Below are 14,988 nucleotides of genomic sequence, written 5' to 3' on the forward strand. Positions count from 1 at the left end.
GAGATGTTATTGTATAAAGACCTAGTCTTTCACTTTAAAAAGCTAAAAAACATTCAAAAACATTTACAAACGCCAATTTACCGACAAGAAATTCGTCACTTTGTATTTTGCATTGCCTTTTGCGTTATTTTCTATTTTGTCTCAGTTGTTCTTGTCAAGTTTAACTGAATGTAAACTTCGTCTCGTTCTGTAAAAGACGTAATTAAGTAAGTCAACAATTTGACAGGGAACAAGAAGGGCAAGCCCAGGCAGGTCCAAAAAGTTGAAACTTTGTTTGTACTGATAAGCAATGAAGCACCAATGCTTACATAATTACAAGTCAAGAACAAAATAGACTTTGAGAATGAGTTATTCATGAAAACCACCGTCTTGAGACCACGTGTGGTAAATACGTTTTTGAAATTCATCATCTTGATAAACTCCCCGTTAGATGATGGGATCAAATCTTTCTAGAAGAGTACAATATAGATCTCGCAGATCTACGAGATTGAAATAAAATAAAATTTCTTGAGGCGCTAAGTTGAGGTCATCATTTGCATATCACAGTTGCACTGAGGCGAATCAAATCAAGCAGGTCAAAAGTTCAAGCGAAAACTATGAAAACATCTGAAGACATAGCATAAATTATGAAACCGAACTGTCCCGCAAATTAAATATAATAATAAAAATATAATACCTCGTGAATGTAATATACAGACTCCGGAGCGCCGTCATTACAAGGGTGATCCACGATCCACCCTGATCCACGATCCACGCTTGCTCCGGGTCCAGAACCCCCATTTCATATCTACTTTCGTGGGCTGTCTGGTACCGAGTCAAATCGAAGGCGTCTTTTCACTCTCTTCTTATTCTCCTCGCTGTTCAAGTTTCGCAGATTCAATTTGTTTCAGTGAATGCATCAATACATAAGGTATTCATTCTCATTTAAGGCCTGATATTCGGGCTAGGTATTCATATATATATTTGGAATTTTCATACCTGGCCGGGCATAGGAATTATAGGCGTTGCTTTGGGGGAGGTAACGTTTTAATTTTGTATTCAGCTTCCAAACTCATAATATCTATGACACCTGTCAATTATCTGTCACAGTGTTGATTTTCATCCAATCACAAGCCACATAGCTATCATATGTTGTTTGACGTAGGCTCTGGTCACTGTGACTATAGAAACATTCTTCATCCTAATCTCTGTTTCATTCGTTTGGGGCTCAAAGCGAAAGTCCAATTTCCATGTCTGTTTGTCCTTCTTCTTCTTCTTCTACTACTTGCTGTTCAAGTAAGTTTTACATGTCAATTTGTATCCATGAATGCATCAATACATTAGTAGGTCTCTAGGGATATGTTAAGATAAGATTTAGTGTAAGATGTGTGCAACATAAAGTGCTATAAATCAAGGAATATTGAACTTACGTGTGACAACAAGATGTCGATATCAGTGTATTGTAAAAGAGTAAAAACTGATACAGATTATACTGATCGTTGCTAGTTAGCTGTTCAATATCGTTTGTAAGTGAAAAGTTTTGATTGAGCATCACGAGAAGCTGTAAAAAGAGTTTTCCGGGTAGACTTGGAGAGTTTCCAAGATGGAAGAGTGTGTGCACGTTCTAATGTACCAGCTACACCTTGTATCAGTGGATTCATCAGTACTGCATTAGATGATGTATTGTAGATCTCTAAATTGAATAGAGTCTAATATTTAGGTGCAGTTAACAATCAGTAGTCCTGACATTAGCTAAGAAATAACTCATTTGCAGATGCCACATTCCTGTGATCATCAAGCATATCATAAATCAAACTGAGCAATCTTCTCTAAGATTTTAGACTTGAAGTCATTTTCCTTATTTAGATTTCAGTTTACTGTTATTTACTGTACCTTTAGTGATCTTAGGCGAATATAATGGTAAAATTCTACCTCTAGGTTGTATGATCTAGGAGTTACTATCAAAGTGAAAGCTTGGGTGGGACGAGACGTCACGGGATATCAGAGCTCATGTGATAATAATACAAATTTATAATGACGCATGTTAGCAGTATTTGAATTTTTAATGAAGCCCGACAGACCATGTCTATCTCCGTGCTTTTCGTTGTCCTGTTCGCCTTCAACTTATTCTTCTACAGTTTCAACAGTGAAAGTGCACATCTAAAGACCAAATACTGCTATTTGCCTGAAGAACTGTCAAAATTTCTACATTTCCACTGTTATAGGCCATTTTTGTGATTCACAATGTCACGGATCACCAACATTGGTAAACTCTTTAATTTGCATCAAGTTACACTCTACTTATAACCACACATTGTTCTTCGAAACAATAACCATTGAACCAACTACAATATGGATATGCAGTCGTTTTGTTCTTCAAGTATCAAAACAGATCAAACGACATAAACGGCCGTGTTTATACTATCCAAACGCCATTGCTACATTCCGCTTGCCTCTCGAAGGTGATCTAGTGTATAACCTCAATCCGCTGGCCCTCAGCAAATCGGCAGGAGCGTATCCAGGGGGGTCACAGGGTGCACATGACCCCCCCTTTCAAAGCCAAAAAAATCTAACCGGCGGTTGATGCAGCGTGTGAAGATTTGTTTCGTCTTAACTTAAGCAGTTAAGAAAATCAGTTTTCTCGCTTCCCGGAGCCGTCTTTTCGTTTTGTTTCAAATAAAAATCGTTTAAAATCGAAACTATCCATTGGACTTCCTGATCAAGACGTTTCATAACATATCTTTTATCGTTTCGTTCCACAGAACGCTTTTTGTTTCAATTATAGCCGTGTACGTTGTGCTGTTCCCCTCTATCGACCACTATTCTTTTTCGTCAAAACAATAAATTGCTATTACGTCATAGTGACAATTTGGTATGTAAGGACCCTCCCGCCCCCCCCCCCCTCCCCCCCAATTACAAAACCTGGATAACCACTTAAATGTCTTCAAAATTAAGAGTAGTAGTAAAATTGAAGTAATTAACGTACTGCGTATATTTGAAAGTAAACTGTACAATATATTTTTAGTTATTCCGAGATTGAGGAAAAAACTGGGTCGAGTTAAAAATCTTCATTTATTTATTATTTTTTTGTTTAAAAGACCTGCTATTACTTTAGAAACAAACACACGCGTCACCAGTAACAGTCCCAGTAGCCCTTGCAAGGCGATACTCGACCCATTCTCCAACTCTTTTTTTTAAAATCCCAATAGACCTTTTCAGCTTCGTATGCAAATTGCCCATTTCGGATCAAATCACATTTCCTTGAGAATTATTCTTTTATGACAAACATGTTAAAATATCTACACATGAAACAATTAGCTCCCAAGAGTGGCATCGTATGTCTGAAATGTGCACAACAAACAACGAAGCTAAAGGTCCTGATTCAAATAGCCACTACAGACACTCAGTATTTTAGGATCAAAAATTAATTTTTGACTAGGGATGGGTGCTTTCCGTTTCAAAATACCTTTACCAATTGGTAGCAAGCTACTCTCTTCCCGGGGCACTATCGACCTCACTCCCCTCTATATAGTTTTCTTAAATATTTTGATTTTATACGTCTTTGAAATACCCGTAGAAGCGTAGGAAGCTAAGACGAATAATAAATATCGATTGACTTGCCCATTCAGGCATCATAATATGTCTCTTACGTTGCATGATATCTTCACTTCTTCGACCACACTCTCAGATCAGCTATAATTTATGGTGGCGTCGGCAAGACAAACAAATATCGATTGACTTGCCCATTCAAGTTCGAATTCAAGTACGTTGCTTGATATCTTCACGCCCACACTCTCTGATCAGCTATAATTTATGGTGATGCCTTCATTTGTCTGTGAAAAGCTTCCTCTAACTACTTTTTTCGCTGCTGTAGGAAACTGAGAACACCATCAAGACATTTCAGCTTCCAGCATGTAAGTATTAAAGCTATGGCACCAAACACGAGATTTGAATATTCAATTTCGGCGTTTAGTGCGAGAATGCGGAACAACTTCAATGTAGTCGGTTTACTCAAAAATATTCCAAGTTTTTTAAAAAGTAAACGAAAACCATAGCTAGAAGTTTCTTAAGTAAGGTATTTCGGACGATATCCATCGTCCATCATCAGTTTAATGACTCTCTATCTCTATAAGTGTATTACAGTGAAATACACTTATAGAGAGTCATTAAACTGATGATGGACGATGGATATCGTCCGAAATATCTTACTCAGGAAACTTCTAGTTATTCTTTTCGTTTATAAACTTTTAGCCCAAAGAAACATATTCACTTTTTGAAAAGTGTTTTTTAAAATGTGTCACGATTCTTCAAGCAAACTGTTAATGTTGTCGATTTTATTTCCGAGAAAAAATTGAGCATAAATTGGGACTTTACAGAGTACAATTTGGGATTTAATCGTAATCCTCTTCACAATCAGAATCGAGTAATTTTGTTGAGTGTATAGCAAGGTGTGGGTAACAAAATTGACTACGTTTATCAAAAATATCTTGAAAAAAGGATCGAATTTGCTAGGACAAATAATTACAGTCAAAGGACATTAAGCATGCCCATCTAAAATGCATTATTCAGTTCATTATTCGATTTTTGACATCAGTCTTCATTTTCTAATATTCCGTAATTATTTTCAAAAATCAAATGAAATCTCGAAATCTGATTGCATTGGCTTTAATATCACAGGCTTTAGGGAATTTGCTATTTGACGTAAGAAATATTTGCGAACAAATATAAACCTTTCAATGACACTCAAATACCCACATTTGCGTTCTGTTTAGCTGTAATCTAATATAATCTTTACATTAATTAACATGGAATTTTGTCCTTTTCAGCACCTTTTTCATCGGTTTAATTGATGAAATAAACTTTTGAGCGAGTAAAAAAGTCCTAAGCAAACAGGTAGAGCGTCAATTTGAATCGAAGCGTTAGCGTAACGCTTGTTTTTTCGGAAACTGTCTATTTTTACGTCGCAATCCTAATAACGTCACAAGCTCGCATTCATAACATTCATCGCCAACTGTATAACGGTTAAATCACGATTTTGAAGTCTTTTTAACCATTTGAGATTTTTAAAAAATAGCGGAATTATCTATTTTATCGACAAGCAATAAAAATGTGGTATTGTGTTTCGATATTTTGATTGATTTGAAGTTATTGTGAGAGACATTAATTATTTTTGTAAATCTGCTTAATCGCTGGCCCGTAACAATGAGATACTCAACCCAAAAAATATTTCGAATCTTATATTGAAGAATTTCAACAAAATCTACTATTCTCTTTAAGTTCATCAGCTCAAGCAGGTTAAAGTTTTTTCTATCAGTTGAAATTCTCGCTTTTAATCAAATAAAATCGGTCACTTTTTTTCCTTTTTTATGTGTTACAGTCAAAGGACATGAAGCGTGCCCAGCTAGACTGCATTATTCAATTCATAAAAAGATTATTGGTCGTTCCAATCTTCCGAGAATGAGTTCAAATTGAAATCCTAACTTGGAAAATTGATTGGCTTACTTTTCAGCCTTTGTACAAGTTTGTAACTTATGGATAAATATTTACAAAAAACCTCGCGATTAGATTCCTATATTTCAACCTCGTGTAAGGTTTGTAATTTTGTTATTTCTGGTTATCAAGTTACAGTAAACTCCAGGGGAATGATTCAATCTGAGAGGCGAGTGTGAGTGTGAGACCCGCGGACAGGGACAGAGAGGAATAATCTTTTTGCGAATACCTAGCTTTATCTTTCTTAATTTCATCTACAAAAGCAAAAGATCAGCATTGAAAAGGTTCGGCAATACGTTCTTACAACGTTCTTACGAGCGAAGAGGTGAAAGCTCTAATATTAATCTTGCTAAGATACATATTTTTGCCAACGAAGATGGCAAACATAGAGGAGGTTTGAGTTTGTTACGGAAGTGCGCCATTTCTTTTGTTCTAAACAGGTTTTCTTAGAGTGCACTCCATAAAAGGTAGTGTGCATTGTATTTTACTGGTTTTGAAAAACCTGTTAAACTGGCTTTTGTTTAATGTATTTTCAAACGAAGTTGATCTCGTTTTTAAGGTCCGCGCCAGTGTTTTTTAGGCGCGACTGATGTTAAGAGTTATTCCTTAGACAGCGGTTAAGGGTAACATTAAAAAAGACAAAAGACATTGTTCCTCCCTGAGTGTTGTTTTCCATGCTTCTATAAGAATGAGAACCCTAATAAAATGAAAAACAAATGAACTAAAATCTAACGACAGTTTGGGCTTCCTGTGTTAGTTTTTGTTCTGGCGCGAAGAGCATGACGATGAAGTTACATCCTGTTTACTTCAATCGAAAGTGAAACTACTTCTAACATGGCTGGGCGTTCGTGTTCTCCCTACTCTTCGTCAGTTTAAGTAAGTCATAGGTATTTATTTTTGCTAGTAAATACATTATTACATTGAAATATTTTGTCTGCACTCATATGTGAAAGAAGACTTACTGTAAAGTAATACGACGTTGTGCAGATACAAGGTGTTGATCCGAGGAAGATTGCATTTCAAATTCTAGCACTGTGATCTTTAAAAACTTCAACCAACCAAACTAAGGACTTTTATAAATACTATTAAGAATAGTCTTGAAGCCATCTTGCATATATTTGGATCATATGTTGCTAAATATGGGGTGTTCTTGTTTTTTTCTCCTTTTTTTATTTATTTATTTATTTTTATTATTTTATTATATTATTTATTTTTGAGCAAAGAGACAAATTGAATACTCGGACGCTTTAATAAAAAATAAAAAAACAGGGCGCTATTGTCTGTCAGCCTTGGAAGTTTTCCAGTATTCTCAGAACTACGTTAAAGGTAGATCCAAACTAATTCAGAGCCAATTTCGGATTTCGGATTTTTTCTCGCTCGTTTCGCAAAACTAGTGCGTCAATTTACTGGATTTTTCATATAATGTGCTTTGATTAACCTAGATTCTAACAATGTAATCCCTTTTAAGATTTTTTAAGTGTTTAGCTTATTATTCCGCCCTGCTTGCAGAGTGTCAATTGTTGGCAATTCTTGGAAGAGAAAATCTGAAAATGCTTCTGATGTTTATGCAGATATTCTGCTGACCCCTGTCCAGAAGTTAACCTTGTGGAATGTTCGAGAGCGTGGTCGACGGACCGATAATGCATTATTAATCATTTTTAGCGGGACGAGCTCTTTAGGTACACCTTACTTTAAAAAATATTTTCTCTAAAGTTTTGATAGCACGAGCTGTAGAAATTTCATTACCATCTAGATAAAGGTGTGGTCTATTGATGTAGGACGTTTGAATATAAAACTTGGAATCGATTTGAAGAAAACGCCTGAAATGTGATTTTTAGCAAAAAAGTCATAGTTGAGGTTTACGACGACAATTAGTTTTTAAAAAATTTCGAAGAGTGTTTAAGATTTGATGCTGGTTTTAGTGCCTACTACAAAGTAGTAGACACTATTGTCATCGGGTTGTGAAAGTAACTCTGTCACGCGTAACTATCAAGTAAATAAACAAAGCATATTTTCATAACTTAAACCTGTTAATCGCCAAACAGAATCACATATGAAGTAGAAGAGACCTCAGGGGAGAGTTGGTTTAAGTCTGGGAGAACATTGTGGCTTTTTCATCGAGAAAACGGAAAAAAACGTTGCTCAAAATATGACCGCCATTTTGTTTTAGTCACGCAACAGTTTCACAAAATGGATCGGCATAACACAGGAAGCCCAAATTACACCGATGTAAATGATCATGAAGTACTTCGTTACTTGTAATCACAGAGTTGTGACAAACGTCCCACATTTGAATAAAAAAAACCTGTGTATTACCATGCTTCGGGAGTAAATCGGAAAGCGGCCAAGCGAGATCAGACCGTGCATGGTGCGAAAGAATTTGGTGTTATGGTCATTAGCAAACAATAGAATTCCCAGAGCATCAAATCGTTGGGAAACGATCAATGTTTTCTGTATTTCTCGTTCGCTTTAGACAGCTTTAAATGAGTTCAATAGTCTTGCAATTTTGTGTAATATTAGTTTAAGTTCTAATTTGTATCCTGACGTAGTTTTGAGAGAAATGATCAGCGAATTTTAGAATAATGGAAGATCTAGTAAGATTGACTAGAAAACGATGAAAAGTGCGCATCAAACGGTTTACCCCGTCTTCTGCACTATACGTTTTCACAAAATCGCATAAGACGATTACCTTCAAAATGTTCCTTTTAAAACTAGATACAGAGTAAAACTAAAGGAGCAATGACTTTTGTGAATATATAGCTCTGAAATATTAATTTCGGCCGTATGAAATCCATTGTTTAGTTTTGAAGTAGATTATGCACTATATTTAAATAATCTCAAATATCTCATAATTAGCTAGATAGATTTTTTCAAAAATCCCCACAAATGGAGGCATCCAGTATATAATTATGTGGTACGAAGCATTTTAGTGCTGAACGCTCTGCAAGGCTAAAATTATTTTCTAAACGAAAACAAATATTTCATCATAATCACGTGTTATGACGTCCGATCTCACTAAAAACTGCATCAAACATTAATTCAATCTTTATGTGACTTATGTGCAAAAAAGATTTGCAATCGGATAAAACACGTTTATGCACCAGCGTTCCAAATGTGGAAGGTAGCGGTCAAGTGTGAGGGGGTCCAGCCACCTTAAATATGCTTATAAAGCCTACTACTTTTTGGATAGCAATAAACTGTAACTCCATTATTTTTGTGTGTGTGTATGTACGGCCATTACACAGTGAGTACCAATAGTATAGTTATTTTATGGGTTGTATTACTTCATGTTTTTTCTTTCATTCATTATTTTTTTTATATTTGCTGATGTATATTAAACTGGATAAAATCACTGATCTTGTAGACTCTTTTTGACACATAGATTCTCACACATTTGTCGTGTAGTCGGAGTGAAGTAATAGGTGAGAAAGCCTTTTACAACAGAGAATTTCTCGAAATATTATTGTAGGAGTAGTGTTTTTAGTCTAGATGGTTTATCTTTGCTAATATGAATGTTGATATTGAGGACCAGTTATTGGCCGTGTGGGAGGCCGTACAGGGAAATAATTGGATGGAGATTATGGAGATCTTTTCTGGGTATTTCACCAGGTTTTTTCCTATTTTGATGAGACATTTATAATGAGACAGAAACCAAATGGAAGATTTCTTTCAAATGCCATTTTAAATGAATGAATGAATGAATGAATGAATGAATGAATGAATGAATGAATGAATGAATGAATGAATGAATGAATAAAAACATCTAGAAATAAAAACATCTAGAAATAATTCATCTTGTACTTTTTATCTGGTAAAATTATAATCCAATTCAAATGTGCTTGGGAATTCCAAAATCACTAAAAACACCATAGAAAAAAGACACAGAAATGACTTCACGTGTAAAGGAGTAGGTGATGTTGAAAGGCCTGTCTTGCCTGCAGTTGACGATACCATAGTCCTTGTTCTTGAAGATCTTGTGCAAAGGGTGAGGTGACTCTACCTTAGGCTTGATCTTGCCATGCTCCAACAGACTCCACATTGAAGAAATACACTCCTCGATGTTTAAGTCTTTTTATTGTGAGAACAACGATGAACGAGACCTGCGTAAACATAAACGAGTAAAATGGCATAAGGCCATGGTTTACAACTCAATAAAGCATAAAATACATTGCATGAATTACTTACAAAGAATAGTGAACATAAGTCAATACTAAACTTACAATATAAAAGTGTAAAAGAGCTAAATAAGTCCAATATAGCCTGTCTGTAGTTTCCAAGATGGCTGACCTCCTTTCTTGAGCCTGTAGGGACGGTCAGCGGTCTTGGATATCGTCATACGGCCAGCGGTGATTCCTTCACACATCATCTGCTCTTGTAAAATTAATTTTGCGCCTTCTGTTTGTCCCAGTAACTGTACCATTCGGTAGTCTGCACTTCACTTTCAGAACTTCAAAAACTTCAAATGGCATATTTCTTGAGAATGAAATCATCCAGGGGTTCCTTCCATTCGGGATCTACCTCATTCTTCTTAAAGCAATGGAGTTCCAATGCCTCATTTCCCTTTCAAGCATTCGGGATGGCTGGGCAAGAAAGTACTTTGTTTTTTCCTCATCCCTCAAAGTATATTTCTTGAGAGCAGCTCTGGTTAATACCAAGAGGTCACTTTTTATCTCGGCTGCTTTTTTCCTTTCTGGGTAGCTGGATTCCCTCTCGAATTCGTCTAACGCAGAAAAAACGCTCTCGTACGCTCTTCCAGCCGCCATTTTGGATTCGAGGTATTTGTGGTGAGTAACCGCTGAACTTACGCTCGATTTCGAGAGCATTCCAGACCACCCTGAAAATGGTTAAAAAGACTTAAAAATCGTGTATTAACCGTTACACAGTTGCTGATCAATGTTATGAATGCGAGCTTGTGACCTTATTAGGATTGCGATGTAAAAATAGCCAGTTTCCCAAAAAAACAAGCGTTACGCTAACGCTTCGATTCAAATTGACGCTCTACCTGTTTGCTTAGGACTTTCTTACTCGCTCAAAAGTTTATTTGATTAATTAAACCAATGAAAAAGGTGCGGAAAATGACAAAATTCCATGTTAATTGATGTAAAGATTATGAACACAGCAAAACAGAACGCAAATGTTGGTATTTGAGTGTCATTGAATGGTTTATGTTTGTTCGCAAATATTTCTCACGTCAAAAAGCAAAGAATTCCCTAAAGCCTGTGACAAGCCAATGCAATCAGATTTCGAGCTTTCATTTGATTTTTGAAAATAAATACGGAATATTAGAAAACGAAGAATGATGTCAAAAAATCGAATAATACGAACTGAATAATGCATTCTAGATGGGCACGCTTCATGTCCTTTGACTGTAAATTCTTTAGAATCGCGATAAAGATCGCGACTCTGCTCAATACCGAATATATTTTCTTCCAACGCTGTCAATATTTCGTGGTATTGTCGTCTCAAAATCGTAATTACTTTATAGTATTGACAAAACATTTACTTGGCAAAATAAATGATTCAGCAATGAAACTTTTTGATAATTCCTTGTCCTCTCTCTAGGTTGTGAATTCTACGCCGTCTGACAATGAGCTCCCTTGAAAACACCAAAAAGAAAGCGTTAGGCAAGTTACTTTTGCAAGATGAAGCAACAAATGATGTTTTTGAGCTTGGTTTTTCATTAAAATTGAAACTAAATAAAGATGATAAAGAAACAGTTCTGTTAACAAGTTCCGGCGTTCTTCCACAAAACACAGATGCAAATAAAGTGGTTGTTCTGCAGGAATATCGTCCTAAATCCAAATTCTCTGTATTTTCCAAGTTCAAACGTAAGAGCCCACTGAAAAAAGTGACCACGGTAAAGCATCATGAGACCATTGATGTTAGCATGGTCTTGTACGAAGGAGGAAATACGGACGGAAGTTTCCTACATTATGCATCCCTTTCAGAGAAACAGAGTAAAGAAGTCAAGAAACTATCTGCATATGTATTTGAAAATCAAGAGATAATAGAGCTGCAGTTTGAAAATCAGGGAGGATCATACAAGCTCAGTAATGTAAGCAAAGAAGGCTTTGATGTTAAGAGAGCTAAAGGTGCACCAGTTATTCATCGAGTTGGAGGAAATAATGTAGTTGTTGGTGTTCTTGCCAGTAATGATAGTCCTGATGGAGATGCATCTCTATATTCAATTTTATTTAAAGAAGGAACTAAACTAAAGGGTCCGTTTTCACCACAACAAGGACAAGACCCCATTGTAGATTGCCAGTATACAAGAAAACAAGGACAGGGCGCCATTGTAGATAGCCAGTCTACAAGACAGCAAGGACAAGACACCATTGTAGATAGCCAGTCTACACGACAACTTGGACAAGACACCATTGTAGATAGCCAGTCTACAAGACAACAGGGACAAGGCACCATAGCAAAGAGCCAGTCTACACGACAACAAGGACAAGACACCATTGTAGATAGCCAGTCTACACGACAACAGGGACAAGACACTATTGTAGAGAGCCCGTCTACACGACAGCAAGGACAAGGTACCATTGTAGAGAGTCAGTCTACAAGACAACAGGGACAAGACACTATTGTAGATAGCCAGTCTACAAGACAACAGGGACAAGACACTATTGCAGAGAGCCAGTCTACACGACAGCAAGGACAAGGTACCATTGTAGAGAGTCAGTCTACACGACAGCAAGGACAAGGTACCATTGTAGAGAGTCAGTCTACAGTTTTCTATGCTTCTTATGACATATCTGTTAAAGACAACGCACACGTAGCAGTTGGAAACCATTCTAAAGTTGCAGTGTAAGTTTAATCTATTCTTTTATTTCATTTTCATCGTTGGTATGTAGGATAAAAAAACTGATTTGAGAATCGTATTTTTAACAGTGACAGAGATACAGAGGAAAAGCGTGTGGTCCACGACGCAGAAATAGAAGGTTAGGTTGGAGGATCGATTGAATAATTGTTCGACTGATTAATGGGCTGGTGGGCTGGTGGGCTGGTGGGCTGGTGGGCTGGTGGGCTGGTGGGCTGGTGGGCTGGTGGGCTGGTGGGCTGGTGGGCTGGTGGGCTGGTGGGCTGGCATGCAAACCGTGAGCCTGTTTTTTTTTTTTCGTGAATATTGTTTTTGTTTCGCAGGTTATACAAAAAAGTTAAAATCGTCAATAAGGAAACAAACTGACTTCCAGCCAAGGTTGAGAAAAGACAAGAAAATAAGGACGGATGATATTTTTACAAATGTCACCATCCAACGAGGGCAAAAACAGTTTAAGAAAGACGCAGCCGGAGGAATAAGACCAGCACCCAATTATGAGGAACAAGGCCAACCAGGAAATGTCGTACTGAACAGATGCTCAGAAATGTTTATTTGTCCTGCGAATAAACATGGCGCACCTTCAGCTTCTAGCAATGACAATCCCAATTGCGATCCGAAATCTATTCTACTGTGTGGCAAAGCAGGGATTGGAAAAACATTATTTTGTCAAAAACTTGTACGGGATTGGGCTGATGGCACGTTATTTGAAGAAGAAGAGAAGTCGACCAAACCTGGTTTTCAGTTTGTTTCACTGTTGACATTCCGTCAACTAAATCTGCGTGGACACGAGAAGCTTGATCTACGCCAACTTCTTAATTGCTCTGCGGTTTTGGACGAACATTCTATAATAGACGAGGCTTTAATGCAATACTTGATCAAAAATCCTGAAAAGCTACTTATCGTCATCGATGGATTTGATGAGTATAACCTTCGCGATAAAATCACTGGAGATTTTGAAACCAAATTCCCAAACGACCCATACCAAGAGATACCCGCTTCCGCTGTGCTTGCCAAACTCCTGAAGGGAAAAATTCTTAAAGATTCTGTTGTTATGGTAACATCAAGACCTGGAGTAATTGAAGAAATTGAAGACATGATCTTTGATGTGACGGCTGAAATCAAAGGATTTTCCTCTCTACAAGTTATGAAGTACATTGAATGCTTTTTCAAGGATGACCAGAAAATGAAGGAAGTTGTCTTGGATCACCTACAAACGAATGAAAATCTTGTGAGTTTTGGCCACATTCCTGTAATGTGCTTTTTGATGTGCTTTTATATGGAATGGAACATTGCCAGTTCGAAAGGAAAGCTACCTCTCAGTCGAAGTGATCTTTTTCACAAGGTTATAAAAGTTTTCTTAAAGAAACACCATACGCTTTCTAAATACGCAGAAACGACGAATCACAAACTTGACGAAACTCTGTACAAACTTGCCGAGTTCGCAGCTGATCTAATGAGACAGCAGAAGTTTATTTTCGACGAAGAAGATATGAAGAACTCGAATCTTAACGATGAAGAAATTGAAAACCTGAAAGTAAGTGGATTGCTTGATTGCTGTCCTGGCGTAAAATCGTCTCCATTTGCTGAAGTAAGACCCGAATATACCTTCACTCACCTTACAATACAAGAATTTTTGACTGCTTATTGGTATGTAGAAAACAAGCTCGTGCCTAAGAAGAACACTACTCAAATGACATTGGTGTTCATGGCTGGACTGTTGTCGAGGAATAGAGACGAAGAACTCATGCAAAGCATCCTTGAACTTGTGAAACCCTTAAATGAGCACAATGAACTTCTTAAACTACAAACGTTGCAGTTGCTGTTTGAGTATAATGACGACGGGCTTTCAAAAAGAATCATCTTTGATCTCTATGGCATGTATTGTATCTTCGGATCGATGAGCTTCAGTAGACTTACTGACGCAGATGTTCCGTACGTTTCTTATTTGTTCAATACCGTACATTTGTTGAGCAAAGACAAAGTAGAAAGGCCGCGGAAGCAAAAACAAACAAGAGACAAAAAAGAAACCAAGAAGTCTTCAAAGCAGAAAACAATATCTCATCCAATCGACGTTAAAGAATTACTAATCAATAACTCATCATTAAATGCATCAGGAGTTAAGGTTCTATGTAACTCTTTAAGTAATGTGTGTTCCATAAGAAAACTGGCCCTCAATTATTGTCAAATAGACGATGAGTGTATCTACTTTATCAATGAATTAATGTTATCGTCTACGATAGCCTACCTAGAACTGAAGGGAAACAATATTTCTGACAATGGATTAGAGAGGATTGTTAAAGTTATTACAAGTGACGAATGTGTGGTTGAGTGGATCAACTTGGAGCATAATGAGAAAATGACTGACAGATGTAAGGAACGTAATAGATGTCGTGTACGAGAACGAAAGCCTGGTGTGAGGTTAATTTTAGATTTTATAGACTCTCGGCTTGAAATAACGAACGAGTATGCTTCGACTACCCATCAGTATCTCTACATTCCTTCTTGGATAAGTGATACTGCGATGACAGATATTGTAAATCCTCATAGACTCTTTAATATCGAACGTCGAAGGTTGGAAAATGTCAAGCAAGACAAACAGAGTTAATATAAAACCCTTCCCAGGGGCCACAGTGGAGGATATGGAGGACTATATAAAGCCAATAATCAGAAGGAAACCTAATAATCTTATTGTACAT

The 14,988-nt window shown here is 36.9% G+C and overlaps 1 protein-coding gene across 3 annotated transcripts; it reads left to right on the top strand.

Moving 5' to 3' along the window:
• Nucleotides 1-1,198: 1,198 nt before the first annotated feature.
• LOC148910299 (uncharacterized) lies at nucleotides 1,199-14,897 on the top strand. Of its 3 annotated transcripts, XM_089031839.1 has the most exons (5): nucleotides 1,199-1,275; nucleotides 3,854-3,893; nucleotides 11,032-12,279; nucleotides 12,364-12,413; nucleotides 12,616-14,897. In XM_089031839.1, exons 3-5 carry the CDS (start codon nucleotides 11,057-11,059, stop codon nucleotides 14,895-14,897), a joined length of 3,555 nt encoding a protein of 1,184 aa, XP_088887965.1. In that variant the 5' UTR covers nucleotides 1,199-1,275; nucleotides 3,854-3,893; nucleotides 11,032-11,056. The 3 variants fall into 3 exon arrangements, with proteins under 3 accessions (XP_088887965.1, XP_088887966.1, XP_088887964.1); XM_089031840.1 differs by lacking the exon at nucleotides 1,199-1,275 and having other exon boundaries at nucleotides 3,774-3,893; XM_089031838.1 differs by lacking the exons at nucleotides 1,199-1,275; nucleotides 3,854-3,893 and adding an exon at nucleotides 6,289-6,345.
• Nucleotides 14,898-14,988: the final 91 nt, after the last annotated feature.

This window comes from Actinia tenebrosa, unplaced genomic scaffold (genome assembly GCF_029948245.1).
Source record: "Actinia tenebrosa isolate PJP-AT-01 unplaced genomic scaffold, QUT_ActTen_1.0 PGA_scaffold17__23_contigs__length_9995812, whole genome shotgun sequence".
In the NCBI taxonomy this organism is placed as follows: Eukaryota; Metazoa; Cnidaria; class Anthozoa; order Actiniaria; family Actiniidae; genus Actinia; species Actinia tenebrosa.